At 41.2% G+C, this 21,792-nt stretch overlaps 1 protein-coding gene across 1 annotated transcript in view; it reads left to right on the plus strand.

Annotated features, from left to right (window-relative positions):
- palld (palladin, cytoskeletal associated protein) overlaps positions 1 to 21,346 on the plus strand; it is a 64,905-nt gene extending 43,559 nt beyond the window's left edge. The window contains 12 exon segments of the mRNA XM_054602350.1: positions 6,743 to 7,423; positions 9,044 to 9,188; positions 9,450 to 9,551; positions 11,635 to 11,673; positions 13,164 to 13,385; positions 14,986 to 15,135; positions 15,414 to 15,502; positions 16,546 to 16,678; positions 18,658 to 18,865; positions 18,953 to 19,118; positions 19,553 to 19,686; positions 19,793 to 21,346. Coding sequence (XP_054458325.1) covers positions 6,743 to 7,423; positions 9,044 to 9,188; positions 9,450 to 9,551; positions 11,635 to 11,673; positions 13,164 to 13,385; positions 14,986 to 15,135; positions 15,414 to 15,502; positions 16,546 to 16,678; positions 18,658 to 18,865; positions 18,953 to 19,118; positions 19,553 to 19,686; positions 19,793 to 19,953 — 2,230 coding nt within the window. The 3' untranslated portion in view covers positions 19,954 to 21,346.
- The last annotated feature ends 446 nt before the right edge of the window (positions 21,347 to 21,792 follow it).

Consider the following 21,792-nt stretch of genomic DNA (forward strand, 5'->3'; position numbering starts at 1 on the left):
GCTCTGTGGATGATGTTTCTGAATGTGGATTCTATTTCCTGAAAGGGCGTCGTTTCACATGTTACCTTACAGTGGACACATTTCATTTGTGTCACCTGAAACTGAGGGAATTGTTCAGAAGATTGATTTCTTAAACTCTCCCGTCAATCATTCTGTCTCTCTGCTTTTTAACCAGTTAGGAAACAATATAAATGTGGACAAAAAGGACGAGTAAAAAGCAATTAGATATAGGCGTCTGCTTTTTCTTATGGACGGTTTTCTTTATCTGTGACTCTGAAAGCTGTTGTTGTTTTTGGATTTGGAAGTTCCTCGGTTTTAGAAGAGCTTTTATTCTGAAAAGTGATTTGTCTCAGGCAGGCTGGGCAGCCTTTATTGTGAAGAGGTGGAGTTCAGACAGACTGACTCATGCAGAGAGAGAGAGAGAGAGAGAGAGAGAGAGAGAGAGAGAGGTCTGTGTCTGGCTGCTGGCCTCTATATATGCTCCTCACACCTGGCAGAGCAGCACTGCAACCTAGTTTAACTCTCCTGCAGGGAAATATCAGAGCTGCTGCACCAAGACCACAACACTGAAGGTAAAAACTCTTCTTTTTGTGTTTACCGACAACTCATTTCAATAAATAGACATGAGAGAATGATGAGGGAATGGATTAATAGATGCTTTTCTTTCATTCTCAGGGAGAAAACTTTTTTATAAACTTTTCTTTAAATTGAAAAAGTACCAAAGGCAAAAACTTTGTCATTAAATTTGAAGTATAAATGAAGACACAGAAGGCAAATGATTGAGGTGGATAAGTACTATTTTTTCTCTCTCCCTGGCTTACCAGCCCGGCATGTTAATGTTTAAATCATATGTTTTCAGAATGGGTGTGTGGCTTTTCTTTTTCCTGAGAGCTCAGAGAGGCTCAGAGTGATACCCATTCATTTAGCTGGAGGCTCAGGAAAAAGGTACAGCGAGTTCAGGCTGTTAGAGAGAAAGAGAAAGAGAGCGGGAGTCACTTTAACAAAGATAAGCAGTTTTTATAGCTGTGTTTATGGTGGGAGGCTCATTCTGTTTGCAGAGCTCCTCGCTGGAGTCAGATGGATTAGTTACCACAATAGAGTCTGAGAAAGCTTGTGTCTTACTCATCTAACTATTTCACTTCTTCTTCTCCACTTTCCTCCTCCTCCTCCTCCTCCTCTTCACTCCTGCTGCTAATCCCATTTGATGGCAATGTCTTTCCCCACTCTGCGATCCGGGGAAGAATGTCTTCAGCATTCTTTCTGTAGAGAAAGAAAAAAACCCCACAGTATCACAGAAAGAGTGAGAGGTGAAGGAGTGAAAGGGGGGAGGAAGAGGGAGGGAGGGATGGATGGAGGTGTATAGAGAAAAGCTGGGCTCGCTGATTGTTGAGAGCCCTCTTCACCTACACAGCCAGAGAGAGTAAGAGAGAGAGAGATGGGGAAATAATAGTAGAGAAAAGAAAGAAAGAAAGAAAGTAGGGCAGGGAGAAAGTGGGTGAGCTGGAATAAGAAAAACGCTCTAAGTTTTAAAGACAGGAGGGGAGGAGGGGGGGAAGGAAAACAGTCTGGTTCTGTTTTATGTGGTGTGTGTGCAATTAGAGGCAGAAGGAATGGGGGGGGGGGGGGGGGGGGTACTCAGGAGGAGAGGGGTTGGAAATAAGTAAAAAATAAGGCTGAGGGAGATCAAGTCAGCTGACAGGGAAGATTTAAATGAATGGAGGCTGCAACGGGTTTTTTCGTGTGTGAGAGGTGTTGAATATCGTGAGTGTATCACCAGCAGACCGCCTCCTGAGATTTCATTGAAATTCTCTTAGAAAGTTGAAGTCCTTTGCTTCTATGTAACCTCAGTTCAAATCAGACGCAACAACCCTTAAATGTTGAGAAACTCTCCCAAACATGACACACGTTTCCAGTCAGATGTGACACAATGAACATTTCTTTACAACAATCTGGGAATACCGGAGTCAGAAGCATATTTTATGCAACTGTTTCTTACTCACAGTCTTGTCAGTGCGAACGTCAATCAATACATCAGCTCAGTCACATCGACGGTCTGTTCCCGCTCGGGGGCATCAGACAAGTTGGTATTGACACACCGAAGCGATGACGCTATGACTGGTGACGACAGGTGAGGAAGCCGTGAACCAGGTGTGAGCAGGCGGCAGTGAAAAGAAAAACAAGACGTATGCACCTTTGTTTTTGCGTGACTAGAAAACGCGTGCAAGTGTCACAGCTTCTGTGATGTAATCTTCTTATTTCTACACTGTCATGAACTCCTTGTCAGTGATGTCATGCAGGGCTGTGTTTGTGTTGTAGGTGTGATACCGGAGCTCGATTTGACTATTTGGAGGTAAATCATTGACAAATGGCAAGGTCGTGCTGTTGCTAAGCCACGGTGTGTTTGCAGAAACAAACATACGCACACACAGAGAGAGAGAGGTGTAATGCAAACACACAAACGGGCCTGTGGACTGAAAGTAGCCACAAACACCCACTAAAGTCTCTGCACGGTCCACTCGCATGTTATCTCACCTTTTTCTGTTTATAAAGAGAACAGGCTCTGTCCTCAGTTTCCCCTAAATGTTGTTGTTTACAGAAGGAAACCCCTCATTACTGGCTATGTGCACTCAACTACTTCCTGCCCCCTCCCCAACCACCCCTCGCCTGCTTCCTGTCATCAGCTGGCCTTAGCTCTAATGAAAGCGTCTCCGTCCGTCCAGCCGGCTGCAGAGCTAACGAGACGGGCGGCAGATATAACACCACCAGTGGACGGGTGTTTCTCACGCACCGCGGGTCGTTATTGTTCAGGAAGCACAAACAAGCGGCACCGAGTAAACACGACCATTTGAGATGTTGAGGTCTGGGTTTATTGAAGCAAGATGCTGCTGGTGGAGACCCACTGTGTCTGGCACGTCTTGGCTGGTGCATCACCGGGCTGTAAAAATACTCTTTCAATTAAGTTACTGCTAAGCTGTTCCTGGATCTGTTTACGGAGCTTCTCCATCTAGAAACCGGAGAGATGAAACTCACTCCACGCCAGATTCCTCTGTCCTTTTTTTCCCTCCTCTATTAAAGAGTTTACAGACAGGATCCAGCCCAAGGAAAGTATTTCTCAGGATTAAAAGGCCTATTTTTAACCACCGAAAGTTGGGTTTAAAAAAAAAAAAGAAAGAAAAAGAAGCAATGAGAGAGAGAGAGAGAGAGAGAGACATAAGAGTAATGCTGTGTTACAGAATGACAGACATTGGAGACCGGACCGTTTTTCTCTCAGCGAAAAGCCTGGCGCTCTGTGGGCCAGTTGGCTCAGACCAGAGCGGCAAAACACAGCGCCGTTGGCATGGCGACAGAGGAAAACTTCCCCTACTAATTCTCCGCCGCAGGGACAAAGAATAAGAGGGAGAGAGATGGAGGGCTGCTCTGCCTCTCGAGCCGTTCGTAGAAGCCTTATAATCGTTAAACGCAGTGGTCAGACGGTCAGGTTCTAGCAGGAAAAAGGCAGCACTTATGTGCGCTTACAGCGGCCTTGTCGTGTGGTCAAAGCGGTTTGGACCATGAGAGTTTTGGGGGTGGGGGGGGGGGGGTGCACAGAGTCTGGATGACCTTCGCTTGATGTAAATCCTTAAGTGGGCCATAAAACTATTCATGCAGCTGCAAATGATACAAGCTGACCGTTTCATGCGCCGTCAAATATGATGCGTGCCAAATGTCGGAACAAGAGGCAGAAAGCGAGTTAACCGTTAATAAGTGCATAATAAAGGATTAATTAACGCTAACAAGGCATTGCTCTTGCTTTAGGTACAGTAGCTGCAAAAAACATAGGTAACTGTTAATAGGTGCTTAATAAAGGATTAATTAACGATAACAAGGCATTGCTCTTGTTTAGGTACAGTAGCTGCAAAAGACATAGCTAACTGTTAATAGGTGCTTAATAAAGAATAAATAAACGGTAACAAGGCATTGCTCTTGTTTAGATACAGTAGCTGCAAAAAGCATAGGTAACTGTTAATAAACTCATAATAAAGTATGTATTAACCTTAAATAAGCAACAACAAAAAGCCTAGTAAAGGTTTAACGACAACATTATACGTAAGTTTGTTAAACTTAATGAATGTGTCAGTAATGCCTTTATAAACAATTATAAGAAAATCATAAAGATTTTATTAATGTTCTTCAGAGTCTCTAAGCTTAACAAGAGTGTATATAAAAGGCTTATAATATGTTTATGATGCTAACACTTATATAGGCTTATTAACACATAATAATGTTAATAAGCCTCCTATAAGGACTTTTAAGGGCATCAATAAGAACTTTAATAAAAAGCATTACCAAAATGTGAATTCTAATCTTTGCGTTGTATTTAGGCACAAGTCAGATGTCATTTTAATGCAGATTGTTGACTGCATTGTGTATCAACACTTGTTTGTATCCTGAATCATTTCTTGGGAAAAGTAAAAGAGAGAGAGAGAGAGAGAGAGAGAGAGTGTTATGTTGGATTAAGACGAAGCAGTTTGGCTTTGTGATGAATGAAGGCGCTTGTTTCTTTATATAGAAAGTAAAGAGCTCCTTGAAAGGCAAAGGGCTGGATAACATCCACATGCCTCATACATTTACAGCATTTACTAACCGTCAAAAACATAGGTTTAATGTGGTGAAGGTCTTTGAGGAGTTTCATGCTGAGGCAGTAAAGCGCTGTGTCGGGGTTGAGAGGGATGAGGCGGCGAGGAAATGAAGTGTGTTTCCTCTCTGCTGGAGCAGACGGGCAGAAAAACACAGCCAAAAAAGGAATTGAAGCGGCTGCAGAGCGCTGAGGAGCCTCGTGAAGCTGCCAAACTATTCCTGTAAAAGCACTCTTTTGGTCGAAGCCTGAACAGGAGAGCTTCAGAGAATGTAAAGAAAAATGAGAAGAGGGGAAGGGGGGGGGGGGGGGGATCGATCGTGAGGAGAACACCGGTTTACGATATACTCTGCAGGGAAAGTATACGACCAAAAATAACTTTCTAGGACACGCTAATCAGTCATGGTGCTGTTGGACGTGTTACACTACGCTACAACTGTCAGCTTTGTGAAATACCCACTGGTGTTGTTTGCAAATGTAGACGGGGAGAGGGAGGCTCTAAAGGGGGGGGGGGGTCTTCTCTGCATTCTCACAGATGAAAAATAGCTGAAAGACTCCACTAATTATTCCACATCTGGAAGCAATTTTGGGGGCACGTGAACTCGGGTCCTGGTGGATACCTGACAACACGCACCGCCGGGACGCACAGTATATTCTGCACAGCCTCACGCACACACGGCCGTATACTCTGAAGTATACTCTGAAGTATACTCTGAAGTATACTCTGAAGGTTTAGAACTCCTGATCCTCTGAGGAGACCTTCTGAGAGTTCACTTCTATCTTGTGGGTTTTTCAAAAGTTTGTCGTCTTTAAAGAAACCCTTCTGGTGCACGTAGAGCTTCGAGAAAATGAAAAAACACTCCCTCTCTCTCCCACAATGACGTGACAATGAATCAACCAAGCTTGGGGGGGAGACTGGACAACCACACCACTGTGGAAAAAAACACAATACTTCATCATCATCATCATCTCTGGTGAAATAACCCTGTTTGTTTCATTCAAACATCAGCAGCCACACCTCAACCATGTGGCTCACTCGTCCTATTTTGCTCTTATATATTCACAGTCCATGAGGGGTGAACTGTTTTTCTCTCTCTGCTACACTTATCTCCTGATTCCTTTACCATACTTGATGGATTGTCAACAGGCTGGCTTTTTTAACAAGTCTTTGTCAAAGGTTAGAGGCTGATAACCTATCAGTTCGTGCTGCTGGTGCAGCGGTTTCCTTCCTAGAACTCACACACACACACACTCACTCACGCACACACAATTTGTCAACATAACACTGTTTTGCCTGACAAGCTGTCATGTTCAGACCAGAAGAAAAACAGTTTAACTTGAGAAAGCACGTGCCTTTTATATGTCTTTTATAAGTACAGTGCTGCAGGAACAAGTCCTAAAACCTAGACATGAGTCAGCATTTTTTACACTTCCCTCGTCTCAAAGTCAAAATGTTTTATGATGGTGTTTCTAGTTAGATGTCTAAAATAAGTTATGTGTTTAACAGAAGCTGAAGAGATTTTCACGTTTAGTTCTCTGATATGAAATACATCAGTAAATCAGAATTTAGAAGCTTTTACGTTAATTAAAAAAGTGTCAAAACGAGACGACTAAACGTCCTCACTAGAACGCTAGTCCTCCTTTAGCTTAGCGGTGGAGACGTGAAGTCATGTGACCGTGTTGTAGTTCCTTTATAGCCTAACGTTATCTTTTTATTTTACACTTCAAACATCATATAAATGGAGTTAATTTGTGGAGATTATCTTACTGAACAACATGGTGAAGTAATGAAAACACCATTGGCTTTTGTTGAGGGAACTAGCAAGATGTACAAAAACACGTCATCCCTGCAGAACTCTATTAACATGTTGACATCTTCGGGTGTTTGCAACACTTTGATTAGTATTCTGACTCTTCTACATCCACTCTGCTCCCATCTAGTGTCCAACGTGTCTGCCAGTTGTGTTCTGACTACAGTTGGATGGCGACCAGTAAATGGTTTCATGCATAAACTCACAACAGCTGTGTGATTTTGTAACAATTTTTACAAGTGTGTTACTTTACTGCAGAAACACCCCTGTCCTCCATAAAGTCCAAAAGTTGTTTTGTGATATTTTTGGGTCACAGGAACGCGACCCAGCTGAAGCTGCTGCAGGACCAGATTCTACTGGAGCAACAGGAAGCAGCTAACTGGCAGCAGGAACAGGAACAGCAGGAACAGGAAGTCCCGCCTCCACCTCAGCAACCGAACCAGGAAGTCCCTCCTCCTGCTCCGCCATCTCCGCCTCTCCCACCTCCCCCCTCCTTCCAGGAGTTGGAGAGCAACGCCACCATGCAGGCCAGCACCTTCAACTACGCCCGGCCCAAGCAGTTCATCGCCGCCCAGAGCCCCGGCAGGGCTGGCTACGTCACCCAGTCCTCTGGCTCCTCAGGGTCCGGTATGTCCTCCCCGATGTCCCCCCCCACCTCGCATAAGCCCTTCACCAGGGTCGGCGTGCCCCCCTTCACCAAGGCCGGCAGCGTGGAGTCTCCGAGCTCCCCGTCCTTCCCGCCTCCTCCTCCGCCCTTCTTCAGCTCCAGTAACCTGTCCTCTCCATCGGGCCCCGCCCAGGACTTCCCTCCTCCTCCACCTCCTCCTCCTCCACCCGTCCCCATGTCTCCGGCCCTCTCAGATATGTCCTCTCCGTTCTCCTCCGTCCCTCCGTCTCCAGCCTCCAGCTTCCTGTCCTCGGTGTTGCCCTCCACACCTTCTTCACCTGGCAGTCCCACAGTCAACGCCCTGGGTCTCCCTAAAGGCAACGGGACGATGTAAGTATCCCTCACTTCTTTTTCTTTTTTTTATATTCTTTATAAAATAATATATTAAGTTAAGAATGTTTTTTAATGCCTTGTGAAACTCCGCCCAGAAAGGTTTTATCACTGGACAATCCCAAAATATATTCCATTGATTTGCTTCCTGAAGTATCCCTCACTTCTGCAGCTTTCTATGTTTGTCAAGTCACGTGAGCTCTGCAAGGTTCTTTTAACACAGCGAGTCCCCCGGAGAGTCGAGCTCCCCGTCAGATAAACCTGCTGCCAAGTTGGAGGCAGAATGTCTGCAAGATGGAAGATGACATGTTTACATTTTTACGCGGCATGTTTGCAGGAAGACGCTAACAAACGCGCACGAAAAACCCCACACACATAGACACAAAGCGTAAGAGTTTCAGCAGACATACGCCAAGAAAACATACACAAGGACCAAGGAGTGAAAGGTGTGTCAGAATCACATACACACTCAGGTTTTCTGGGATCGTAGTTTGCATGCATTGGTTTGAGTTCTAAAGAAACCAGTGTGGCTACGAAGAAACTCAACACAGCTTTGGTTGTTCATTCAAAGATAAACTGGAATTGTTTTTCTACCTTGCACAAAAGGTCATTTATATAAAAGGAGACACTACAGGAAAAACTAGATTTTGGTATATTTTTCTTATATAACAAGTCTTCTTTCAGACAGGAAAACATTTATTTTACTTCTTTGTCTGTTTGCGTCTGTAGATTTCTCCCAAATTCACCAAAAGTTACCATTAGATAATGCCTAATTTGCATATTTAAACATAACATTTCAGAAAACTTGTAATACGAAAAATGATTGTCTTAATGTCAGTAATCAACTGGTGAAGTTTCATGTTGATATCTATTAGTTATTTTTTTACCCTATTCACCTGTAGTGTCTTCAACATGTATGTAATTTAACTAAACATATCTTTAAAGGACGTTTTCTCTAAATGAGTTTTTTCTCAGACTCTGATCCTAAATCTCCACTTCAGTAGCTCTTACATACACCAAACTTTACAGCTTCATTCCTCTCTATATTCTGAAGGTTTCTACAGAGGGGTTTGTTCAGATATCATTCATAGCCTGATTTATACAACATTTACTACTAAAAACATGGAGGAAATGTTGACGGTATTTCATGATTTATGGAGTGATATAAAGAGACATAAAATCTCCTCTGTAAAACCTTTGACTCTAATTTGTCAACGAAACGAAACAAGAACTTTGAACCTGCTTCAGCACACATACGGCAAGAAAACGTGTGTCAGCATTTTGAGTTTGAGTTCTGCATATTCAGCTGATAGAAATCTCTAATTGTTTATATAACCCTCTTCTGATGGTCGTCCTGGAGAGAGAAATGTCAAATTCATTTCAAGGTTATTCCCCCATAAACTCTCTGCCAGTTATATTTCATCACTCTCCCCTCTGGCATTCCTGCTGCCACTGTGAGAGATAAGAAGACACGGTGTGGAATGCTTATAGCCTGATAAGGGTTTGGATATGAGAGGGCCGGAGAGGAAAGAGGAGCCTCCACGACGTGTCGAGATAACGTGCGTGCGTCACGGAGTGCTGCGACGTTTTTAACGCTTTTTGTTTTTGTGCTTCTTTCAGTAAAGCGTTCCCCAGGAAGTCCTCTGTCACCAGGACGCCACGCGCCACCTCCGACTCCGACATCCAAGGGTCCAAGGACGCCGTCATCCAGGACCTGGAGAGAAAACTGCGCTTTAAAGAGGAGCGCATAAGTAATGGTCAACAGGTGTGTGTGTGTGTGTGTGTGTGTGTGTGTGTGTGTGTAAAATGAGCGTGTTCAGTAACTCAGATTAACAAGTCATGCAACTATTCATGAAGAATAAACAACCCATCATTTAAGTGCCATTTCATGTTTACTCCATACATGCAGCATTAACACAAGATACAGTGTGTATAAGTGTGTGTATAAGTGTGTGTGTGTGTGTGTGTGTGTTCTGGGACTCACACACTAACCTCCCCCGCTGACTCCATTAATCCCTGCTTCCAGAAGTTAACCTATGAGGAGAAGATGGCTCGCAGGCTGCTGGGTGCCGACAACGCCGCCACAGTCTTAAACACTCAGGAGACGGAGGAGGAGCCGGTCACACAGGTACGGTGGCGGTTTGCTAGGAAGCACACACACACCTGGATGGGAAAACAAATCACACACAAACACACCTGATATCATAGAGGCATGGCAACCTCGGCTCATATCAAATTATCTTCCAAAACAGACACTGCAATCTCACTTACGTTTATAGGAAAAATTATTTTCTCCTGGATTATGGTCCCAGATTTAAACAAGTGGTTTATGTTGCAAATTGAAATAAAACAAAACGCTACAAAACAATTTGGTTTGTCTCAAAATAACTTAAAAGTACTTGATTCACAAAGGACACGAACAGCGGTCTCCTGGGTGAAAGTCCTTCTTTATTTTGACCACACACCACCACAACCTCTCTGTTCTGACTTCTATGAACTAATTCAAAACGTATTTGTGACGTTCAAAAGCAAAACCTAATCCACGACAAAATATGATTCCTTCTCAATCCAGTTTCTTTGTATGAGAATGTAATTTTTCAGGCTGTTCGTGTACAGCTTGCGTAAAGTAATGCGTTGTTATTCACAGATATCCCACAAAATAAATGAGTATGTTATCCATATAATCATGAACAAGGAATTATAAAGATCGCAACAATCTACACAGAAAGTGATAAAGGTGAGGTGAGGTGGATGGGTTAAACGCGTGTGAAACGAGAAGTAAACAACTATTTATTCGTCACGTAACTTCTGTATTTAAGTAACTCAATTTACGATATTTTCCGAAACCTAACTAATTACTTCACAATCTTTTTTGGAAAAGACTGTATTCATGTAACGAGCAGTAATTGACATGTGCTGCTGGACTCTTGAAGGAAAACGCACTAGAAATGAGGAGTAACTTGTTCATAAGAAATATGAACCGTTTTGTGAGGATATACGTTGTATTCTAAGAGACGAGGCTGAGTATAGAAACATTTGAGCAACATGTCTACACCAGCACTTTCTTTATTTTTTTCAAAAACAAACACCTCTATTGCATGTATACGATACAAGCACTTTCTGTTTTGTCCACCGATGCTCTGCTGGTGTCATTCCTACCTCATGACTACTGGATTTCCTCTATATACCCCCCCGATCCCTGTAAACACTGCTGAAGAGCGAGTTATGAAAGCCGGTATAAACACAGTAAAGTCCTCCAGAGCCCTCCATAAAAAGCTATGTTTATGCAAACTGGGAGAAACCAGTGTGGCTGCTAATATGAGTTTATGAATTTATTTATCTTTATATCTATCTGTGTGATAGAAAGTGGAAAGAAAACATTTATTTTACTATTTTGTCTATTCACGTCTGTAGATTTCTCCTAAATTCACCAAAAGTTACCATTAGATAATGCTGCATTTGCATATTTAAACATAACATTTCAGAAAACTTGTAATACGAAAAATAATCATCTTAATGTCAGTAATCGACTGGTGAAGTTTCATGTTGATATCTGTTAGTTTTATTATATTTTTTTCTCAGACTCTGATCCAGAAATCTCCACTTCAGTAGCTCTTACATACACCAAACTTTACAGCTTCATTCCTCTCTATATTCTGAAGGTTTCTACAGAGGGCTTTGTTCATAGATCATTTATAGTCTGATTTATACAACATTTTATTACTAAAAACATGCAGAAAATTGACAGTCTGTTGAGTGATACAAAGAGATATCATAAATTCCCTCTGTAAAAACCTTTGACTCTAATAGTCAACAACATGACATAAGAATTTTGAACCCGGCTTTATCCAATTTTCACATTTCTGTTCTGGAAATGTATGAAAATTGTGGCTTGTCTAATGAGATAATGCCTCATTTGCATATTTAAACTTTACATTTCAGAAAACTTCATGTTAATAATAAACTGGGGAAATTTCATTTTGATATTTATTAGTTAAATCTTTTACCCCGTTCACCTGTAGTGTCTCTATTTGTTGATGTTGTATTGTGGGCAAAAGCCTGGGATTGCCACCGTGTGGATGCTTCGTATTGTGACAGTAAAACATGAGAAATTTCTGTTTTGAGACAACAAACAGACAAAAAACACACACACACAAAACAAAGTATTTGATGCTCAGTGACGGCACAACAACATGTTCTTCTCTCAACAGGAAGACAAGTCGTCTGATAGAGAATCTGTCCCTCAAAAGGTGTTTGAAACCTCTGTTTTCTCTCCGTCACCCTACGTTTTTCATTCACTGTGTGTGTAAACGTGCACATAAAAGCCACCTCTGAAATCTAGGATGTGTTCACGTTGACATGAGCCGGGGAAATGAGCTGATAAGGGTACAAATGCGACACAAAAGGGCAGCAGCGAGGGGGGAATTTTGTTTTTCCCGTTCAGTCCATTCACAAACAGGTGTGTCTGCAAACAGAATGGAGCTGATTGTGTGAAACTCTTTTTTTTACAGTTGGTACAGTGTGGGAGTTTGAATTGATTCAGATGCTGCAGCATGTTCACGCTTGATAGCAGCATCTGTCAGCACGTTTTTGGTTTCATGCACTTTGTTCTTCTTGTGCTTCCCATCACGCAACGCATGCTGTAACGTCAATCTGCATTTGAGAATCAAGCAGCAATTAAGATTAAATCTTTAGAAATCAAACATAATTGTTAGATTATTTTTTTTTTGTTGAGGGAGGAACGTGCTGCAGCAGCTGCATATTTCAGGATAATACCTCGGTAGATCGGGATGGGCCACTTTGTGTGATTGTGGGTTCTGCAGCTGCTTCTCCGGGCCTGTCATTAATCTGTGTGATGTGTCATCGGACCACGCGGCTCTGCAGATGTTCCCTTCAGCGGCGATGAGAGATTGATGGGAGGTTGGTGGGGGAAAAGGAGGAGTGGCTCATATGGGCGAGAGAGACTTTAGGAGAGAAAGTTGGTAGTTTGGTTGACGATGAAGACAGGTTAATGAGTGTGTGAGGGCAAACGAAAAGCTTTCTGCACGCTCTTAAAGGAACAGTGTGTAACGTTTAGTAAGTAGTTTATATCTACATAGGAAGAGGGTCGTCTGCCACGAGTCGGCCATCTTGGCGAAACTACGCTCGTTACTGTACATGCAAGAAAATATTTGAGCGTAAAAAGATCAATATCAGTAAACACGTAAACAAAAGTGAAACCTAATTCTAAACTATTTTTTCACAAGCACAGCAGGAACGATCAGCCAAAAGCTCTTTTAGTAAACTCCTCTGCGGGCTGACAGAAGACAGATATGTGAAATGTTATTTATTTTATTAACATTTTACATTTGAGTTACACTAAGAAATGAATTACTTTATATAGTGACTTTGTTTTATTGTAAACATAACTGTTGCTGCTCTAGAAACAATATTTAGATATATTTTAAATGTGAATTCTAATCCTGTTCTAAATTTATTTGTTTTTAAAAGTAATTATTTTGACATTTAGAAAAGTTGAGTATTGATAAAAGTAGCTTCAAGTTGTACCAAAATCCTCCATACCTAAAGGCCACCATAGTTTTCCGACACGCTTAGAAAGGTAGGGCTGATCAGAGGGGTATTTAGTTGGTTGCAATCTGTAACTTCACCACTAGATGTCACTAAATCTCACACACTGTTCCTTTAAATGTTGAAACTGTACTGGTATTTCTGTCTCTAAATCTTTTTCTCTGTTTTTTAGGAATACAAAGTGTCCAGCTTCGAGCAGCGTCTGATCAGCGAGATTGAATTCCGTCTGGAGCGTTCCCCGGTGGAGGAATCGGACGACGACGTGCAGCACGACGAAGACTCCGGCGGTCGTGGCACGGCGCCGTCCTTCGACCAGAAGCTCAAACACTACAAGGTCTTCGAGGGAATGCCGGTCACCTTCTCCTGCAAAGTCCACGGAGACCCCAAACCAAAGGTGGGAGGATCGGAACATGTCAAAAATCTCATCGCCATGAATTATTAAAACAACCTTAATGTTATGTTTAATATGCAAATGAGGCATTATCTTATAGTAAGTTTTGGTGAATATAGGAAAAATCTACAGATGCAATTGACAGATATTGTCATTAAACTTACCCAATTAATTGAATATGCAAATAAGGCATTGTCTTATTAAATATATGCTAATTTCCATACATCTCCTGAACAGAAACATTGGTTCAAAAGGCGTTTTGTTGACATATTAGAGACATTAAGACAATTATTTTATGTGTTACAAGTTTTCTGAAATGTTATGTTTAAATATGCAAATGAGGCATTATCTAATGGTAACTTTTGGTTAATTTAGGAGAAATCTACAGACGCAAATAGATAAAGTAGTTAAATAAATGTTTTATTTCCACTAGTCTGAAAGAAGACGTGTTATGGAAGAAAACTAGACCAAAATCTCTAAATAAATCAGTGCATGAAAGACAATGTTTCTGCCCAGAGTGTCTCCTCTTAAATCCAAACAAGCTTTCCTAAAAAAATATTCATGCTCAAAAATGAGTTTTGCATTCAACAACGAAAAACCCCCCCGAAAGGATCAAATTAAATACTTATAAAAGCTGGTATTTGTTGATAATGTCGTACAGATTGTGTCTTTCTTAGGACATGTTTCTAATAAAATTCCATATTTTTTTAATAGAAATAAATTCAAAGTTGCAACAAAAAAAAATTGTTTAACTCTATTCACAAATAAGGTACACTTCCTTGTCTCTAACATGGCCTGATGATGTTGTGTTAGATGAATATCTGGTGATTTTCAGGCGGTTATGAAGGCTTGGCTCGCCTCTCTTTGGGAGTTGCTGATGTGTGATGTTGATGATTGAGGGTGTGGAGATATCGTACATGTGCTCCGCTTCATGATAAAGAGGAGGATCATTAATGGCATGGTGATGACAGGCTGCAGAATGAACTGATGAAATAAAGGAAAAGCAGAGAGATAGAGATGAAGGACGGATAAGAGCACTGCTGTAAAACAATTTAGAGACGAAACGTTGTTGTTCAAGGCTTTAAGAAATGTTTAAGGGGAGACGCTACAGGTTAAAAGATTCAAATATTAACTAATAGATAAAGACAGGTTCAAAGTTTTTGTTTCATTTTGTTGACATATTAAAGTCAAAGGTTATTACAGAGGGAATTTTAGATATCTCTTTGTATCACTCCATAAATCAGAAAATACTGTCAACAAAAAAAATATCTATTTTCTCCATGTTTTTATTAATAAATGTTGCATAAATCAGGCTATGAATGATATCTGAACAAACCCCTCTGTAGAAACCTTCAGAATATAGAGAGGAATGAAGCTGTAAAGTTTGGTGTATGTAAGAGCTACTGAAGTGGAGATTTATGGATCAGAGTCTGAGAAAAAACTCATTTAGAGAAAACGTCCTTTAAAGATATGTTTAGTTAAATTACATACATGTTGAAGACTCTACAGGTGAATTATTATAATTATTTTCTTTCCACTTGTCTGAAAGAAGCCAGTCTGTGAAACCATAACTTGACTCATATTGTTGCGTCTTTTCTCAAAGGTCTACTGGTTCAAAGACGGAAAGCAGATCTCCAAGAGGAGCGAGCACTACCGGATCAGCCGTGACGCCGATGGAACCTGTTCCCTGCACACCGCCGCGGCCTCGCTGGACGACGACGGCAACTACACCATCATGGCGGGAAACCCCGAGGTGAGCAGACGGATTATAGAAACACACACACACACACACACACACACACACACACACACACATTCATTCGTCTGTTTGGATTCTTGGAGAACATATCAGCGCCCATTAAAGAGAGAGATTAATGAGAAGCAAGATAATAGTCTGAAGAGGAAGAGGGCGTTGAATGAGACGGGAAATCACCAAAGGGTCAAAAGTTCACGAGCGCTTCGGGCTTTTCTAACACTCACATTTTGGAGTGTCGGCACCTCATACTCTCCCTCCCTCCCTCCCCCTCACAGGGCAGGGTGAGCTGCACCGGCAGGATGATGGTCCAGGCCGTGAACCAGCGAGGCCGAAGCCAACGCTCCGCCCCCGGACACATGCGCAGGTGAGGCTTCGCTGACGGACAGGAAACAGAATTCAAACACAAAAAGCAAACACAACATGTTTATATTCAGAGCTGCTGGCCGGCCGGCACATGTCCTGCAGGCTGCTCGCCATCTGCACGACTCCCGTGCACACATTTAATGCCGTGTTATTTCCAAGAAGCTGCAAATGTTTTCTCTGAGATGAATCACAGAGTTTTGTTTTTTTTGTTCTTTGTTGAAAAGGCTCCGTGTTGATGAGAGGGAACACCTGTTTGCTCTGCTCTGTGTTTGACCTTTAACATACAACGAGCGTTCATCCAAAATAAAATGAAACATTAGATCACAGACGCTCCTCGCAGCACATAAAGAAAATAAACACCTGTAATCTAGATGAACACTCCCAGAGATCAGAGATGTTTGGTGTGAGAAGCGAGAGCGAGATAACGATCTCTTTATGTGGTGATGTCATTGATATAGGATTAGAATCACACAAACAACTATTGAGACTATCTTAGGTTGAGAAAGAGAAAGTGTAAGGATGTCAGAGCAGTATGTAAGAGCTACTGAAGTGGAGATTTCTGGATCAGAGTCTGAGAAAAAACTCATTTAGAGAAAACGTCCTTTAAAGATATGTTTAGTTAAATTACATACATGTTGAAGACTCTACAGGTGAATAGGGTAAAAAAATAACTAATAGATATCAACATGAAACTTCACCAGTTGATTACTGACATTAAGATGATTATTTTTTGTATTACAAGTTTTCTGATATGTTATGTTTAAATATGCAAATGAGGCATTATCTAATGGTAACTTTTAGTGAATTCAGGAGAAATCAAGAGAAACGCAAATAGACAAAGTAGTAAAATAAATGTTTTCTTTCAACTAGTCTGAAAGAAGACATGTTATGGAAGTAAAATACACCAAAATCTCTAAATTTAAAAAAATCTTTAAAAGTATTCATGCTCATTTCTGAAATAGAAATGAATGCAAAGTTGCAAAAACAAAAAATACCTCATTGATCTTTAATCCTGAATACTGTATGTTTCCCCGTCTCCATCAGGCCCAGGTCCAGGTCCAGAGACAGCGGTGACGAGAACGATAACATCCAGGAGCGTCACTTCCGTCCTCACTTCCTGCAGGCGCCCGGTGACCTCATCGTCCAGGAGGGCCGACTGTGCCGGATGGACTGCAAGGTAAATACACCTCCTCCTCTCTGAGAGTGAAACCTGTGACAACAGGGGTGAACAATGTGATTATTATTTATTGATTAGGATGAAGAGACTTCTGAGAATGATCTGCTTATTTTGTAAAAGAGTCATTTAAGAGTTTGGTCGGTGCTTTGAGACAGTGCTGCTTACTGAAGGACATTTTTAGAACCTGAAAACGGAGAAAAGACAAATTATACACTATGTTTTTAGGTCTGGTGTGGCATGTCAAGCTACAAACTTTAATGTCCAGAAAACCTTTTTATATATAACCGCAGTTTATGTTAGAAATTGCCATTTTAAAGAGTCACTAAACCTCAGAGTTCTGGCTGAAGTGAAAAGAACGTGAAAGAAATAAAACCCGGAATTAAACCCACATTAAAAAATCTGGTGAATGTGTGGATGAAGCATTATGATGTTAAATTTGGCTATTAAAATATAATTATAATTAACTAGCTAGATCGCTATTTCCACCATGATTTCATGCTACAGTCACAGAACATAAAAAGCACCACATGAACTGCTGGGCTTGGTCTATATTACTGTTTTTAAATTAGCATTAATGATAGCAGTTACCATTCAAATTTGCTCACGCTTATTGCGAGTGCCAATTGCTAATTCTAATCGTTAGCATGCAGACTATTGTTATGATTATGGTTAGTGGAGAGAGCTGTAAAGGATATGTTAAAACAATTAAGTATAAACTCAAGCATTATAAACATTTGTGAATTTCAGTGCAAGGCTGGGATAAGCTACAGAAATGAGGGTAACGGATGCTCTTTAACTAAGAGGATGTACTAAATGCTTCGCCAATGGCTTTTAATTGTTGCACTTCCTGTCTCCTAAGTGGGTCATGGCCTGTTCCTCATGATTTAAGGGTCATAAAAATGCCTTTTTAGTGTCAGAGTCTTTAATCTGATGTGAAACAGTGAAATAGTTCAGCTGACAGCTAACTTCTGCTTTAACCTGTAGGTGAACACAGATTCCAATCCCTGCTGCTATTCTTTGATAAAGCAATGAAAGAGAGGATTTAAAATAACCGAGACATGACTGGAAAAATAAAAAAGTTGCCTGGACTAAAGAGAATATCTTAATCATAGTAATAAAGAGAGACATTTCAGATCCGCCCTTTAATTCAGTGTCTGAATTGCTTTCAGGGAGACTCCACGTCTGCGCTGCCAAAGAAACATTTTCCCTTTTTTCTGTGCATTCCGTGTTTCTTTTGGGGAATAAAAAGAAACTTTCATCACTTCCTCTCATTATGAATGCCTCAAAGCAGACAGAGAGAATAAAAAGAGGTGTCATCTTTCAGGGGGATTAAGTGGGATCAGGTTTTCTACAGTTATTCCCCCCCTCACACCACCGGAGCTCATTTTCTCTCTTTTATCTTCGTCGTCGTCACCTCCAGCCTGCAGCACATTAAGAAACTCTTTGAAAGCTGCAACATGTAATAAAATAAAAAACAAAACCCACAATTTACTCGCTATAAAAAGACTAAGCTGAGAGTCTCCATTCCTACGGAGTCCCATAATGTCGAGGATATTTATAGCTAATATCTATTTCCAGATCCTTTTTTTTGGCTTTCCAAACTTTCCGTGCTCAAAATGTCCCGACTTCTAAAAATGTATCCGACTGCTTCCAGAAATACTTATCGATGCCTCGTCTCCTTTTTTGATATATGTAAATTCATTGCAATAACAAACATAAGCACATTCTCCAGATGGAGCAGATTTCTGTGCAGAAAGAGAAGTCGTCTCTTTTCTCTGTTACTCCCATGACAAAGCAGACAAACACAACACAGACAGATGAACCAAACACTGATGTCTTCATCCTCCTAATAAAAACTCTTCCTCCTCAGAACACATGCAGCTAATATTCTCATTTTCTCCAAAAAAACCAAAACAAAGACCAACAAGCATCCTCACACTGAGTGGATTTTCATGTTTTTTTGTTTCGCCTCCTTGCAGGTGAGCGGTCTGCCCACTCCCGACCTCGTCTGGCAGCTGAATGGTCAGACAATCCGCCCTGACTCCGCCCACAAGATGCTGGTGCGTGAAAACGGTGTGCACTCGCTGGTCATCGAGCCCGTGACAAGCCGCGACGCCGGCATCTACACCTGCATCGCCAGCAACCGGGCCGGGCAGAACTCCTTCAACCTGGAGCTCATCGTTGCAGGTGAGAAAACAGGAACACAAACACAACAGCAGTTTGCATAAGTTTTGGATCTGAGAAACAGGTCTCAGTATCTCACTCTTTCTGCAGCCAAAGAGATGCACAAAGCCCCGTCATTCGTGGAGAAGCTGCAGAACACGAGCGTGGCCGAGGGTCATCCTGTGCGAATGGAGTGTCGCGTCACAGGGGTCCCCTACCCACAAATCTTCTGGAAGAGGGAGAACGAGTCCTTCACTCACAACACGGACAGAATCAGGTACATAGAATACAGGTTGTTTGTAACATATCAAAAGGCAAAAAGACTATAATCACTTCCCTTAAAGGGACAGTGTGAAGCATTCAGGGGTCTATTGGCTGGTAGAGACCTGTCAATCAGTGTGTAGCCCCGCCCTAAAGCATCCCCTGCTTTATGGTCTGTTTGACTCTAAATGGAGCATCATTTACTAAATGAACATCATGCTGTATTGAAGAAGACTTGAAACTAGAGATTGAGACCATAAACTCATGTTTACAATGTTTACTGAGGGAATAAATCAAGAGAGAAGTAGAGTCATTTTCTCATAGACTTCTATACAACCAGAGGAGTCGCCCCCTGGTGGACACTAGAGAGAATGCAGCTTTTAAACCGCTAGATGTCGCCAAATCCTACACACTAGCCCCTTTTAAATATGTCTCGATCTCCTTTCCCAGCATGCACCAGGACAACTGTGGATACCTGTGTATGATCATCCAGCCAGCCATGAAAGAAGACGCCGGCTGGTACACCGTGTCGGCCAAGAACGACGCCGGCATCGTGTCCAGCACCGCACGCCTCGACGTCCACAGTACGTTCACAGTCTAAAAAACACAGACGGTGCCCTTTGAGTCAAACTTTTCTTTGTGTTTTCCTGTCATCACATTCATTAAACCCAACCTCTGCTCCGTCTACAGCTCAGTGGCAGCAGCCGAACCTCCCCAAGCCCAAGAAGGTGCGCCCGTCCACCAGCCGCTACGCCGCACTGACGGAGAGAGGTTTGGACGTGAAGGCGGCCTTCTTCCCCGACTGCAGCCCGCTGCAGCCCGGCGGCCTGGTGGAAAGTGACGACCTGTAGAGACCACGATGGAGAGGGGGGGAAACGGTCTAACCCTAAATAACCCTGAAAGCTGCCCTCGTTCCAGCACTCCTGAGACAAAGACATGGAACTGCAGATACAGAACTAAAAAGGGCCGGTGGGCGGAGTTGAGCTGGTTGTTTTTTATTGTATGACACAACCGATTATATCACAGAATTCATCACACCGTGCTTCATTTTATCAACTGGACCTGGAAAAAAAGATTGAAGTGTTTAACGGCGAGGACGAATGTTTCACGAACTGTACGGCTGATTCTGTTAAAGTGCCTCTCATGACTGTTAAGATTTAAAATACAGATTTAAATATGAAACATAGAATTTACTATGCATGTTCAAGTGATATACACAGACTCATACTGTAACTATACGTAGCTTCCACCAGCTGTGTTTTAAAAATGGACATTCGAAAGGAGAAAAGACGGATGATTCAAAGAGTCGTAGCGGTGACGGAGGAGATCACAGATGTTTATGTGTAGCAGCGCTGATATCTGCTGTAGTTGCAGTATCAAACGGTCTCAGTGTTTCCATAGATGAGCTTACAGATGTTGGAAAGAAAAGGCCGGGCCTTAACAAACAGTATGTTGTTGTTTTTTAAAAGCAAAAGAAATGAGGTTTAATGAAAAGGAATGAGATTTGTTTGTTTAGGAAGGTTCGATATAAAAGACACAGGAAGAGACAGCGACGGGAAAAAAGCAGGTTTTTGTGACGGACATCATCTTTAATGTGGTAAGTTAACACTTGATATATATGGAAGACTAAAGTTGCCATTTTATGAATAAATTATGAAGTAAATTAATAAATAAAATAAAGAAATGAATCCTCAATTATCAAAATTGTATGTGCAGGTTAATTTCAAAATAAAAGAAATGTATGCACAGAAATGGAAACAAAAATTGAGAAAATAATTAAATATGAAAATAAATGAACACAATAATAATTAAATAAATTAAAACATTTTATTTATTTTATTTTACTGCACATATTTGCTTATTTTAGTATTAAGAAACACATCCGTGTGATAATTTAGGCTTTAATATAATTATTTTATTTTTTATTTATTAATTCATTTATTTATTGGTTTAATTATTATAGTGGCAGCTTTGGTCCTCCATAGGTAGAGGGATGTGAGTGAATGTGCTGATATTGTAAAAATGGAACATATGCAAACCTTTGGTGATGGAGGGACATTATTCATTGATTTCTTTCTTTTTCTTTGATGGTTTATTTTAAAAAAGGGTGAACTGAAATGTTCTCACTCAACAGAGGGTGCTGTGAAAGGTTTCAGTTTATTTCTCTCACACATCAAAAGATTGTCGAATTTATTTTTGTATGAAAAAAAAAAAACAACGTCCGACAATCTTGACATAAAATGATATGTATGTGAACCTTTTGTTCGCCGATAAAAACAATCCTTTCTGTATCATGAAGTTTTTATAAATGTATTTACTGCCTTAAATCACTTTTAGGCTTAATGCAAACACAATTTCTCTGCATGTTATTTTTGGACACTTGTGCCAAACGGCGATGTATAAAAACACTCTAAACTGGTATAAAGTTAAAAGCAAGGTATATTTATATCGACTGTTTCCGTCTCCTCTGTAATACTATACAAAGTGGACTTCTTTTTCAGAGCTTGCATCAGCTGACAGTTACTGTGTTTGCACATTTTTATGCCAATCAATGCCTGTATATGGATTGTTCTCCTGATATTATTTTAGGTTATGAAAGTTAATAAAAAAAATCAAACTCTTCAGAGACGCCGTGAGATGTTTTTTTTATAGACTGGCTTTTTCTTAAAAAAAACAATAAGAGAACGCCA

Source organism: Anoplopoma fimbria, chromosome 8, assembly GCF_027596085.1.
Source record: "Anoplopoma fimbria isolate UVic2021 breed Golden Eagle Sablefish chromosome 8, Afim_UVic_2022, whole genome shotgun sequence".
Lineage (NCBI taxonomy): Eukaryota > Metazoa > Chordata > Actinopteri > Perciformes > Anoplopomatidae > Anoplopoma > Anoplopoma fimbria.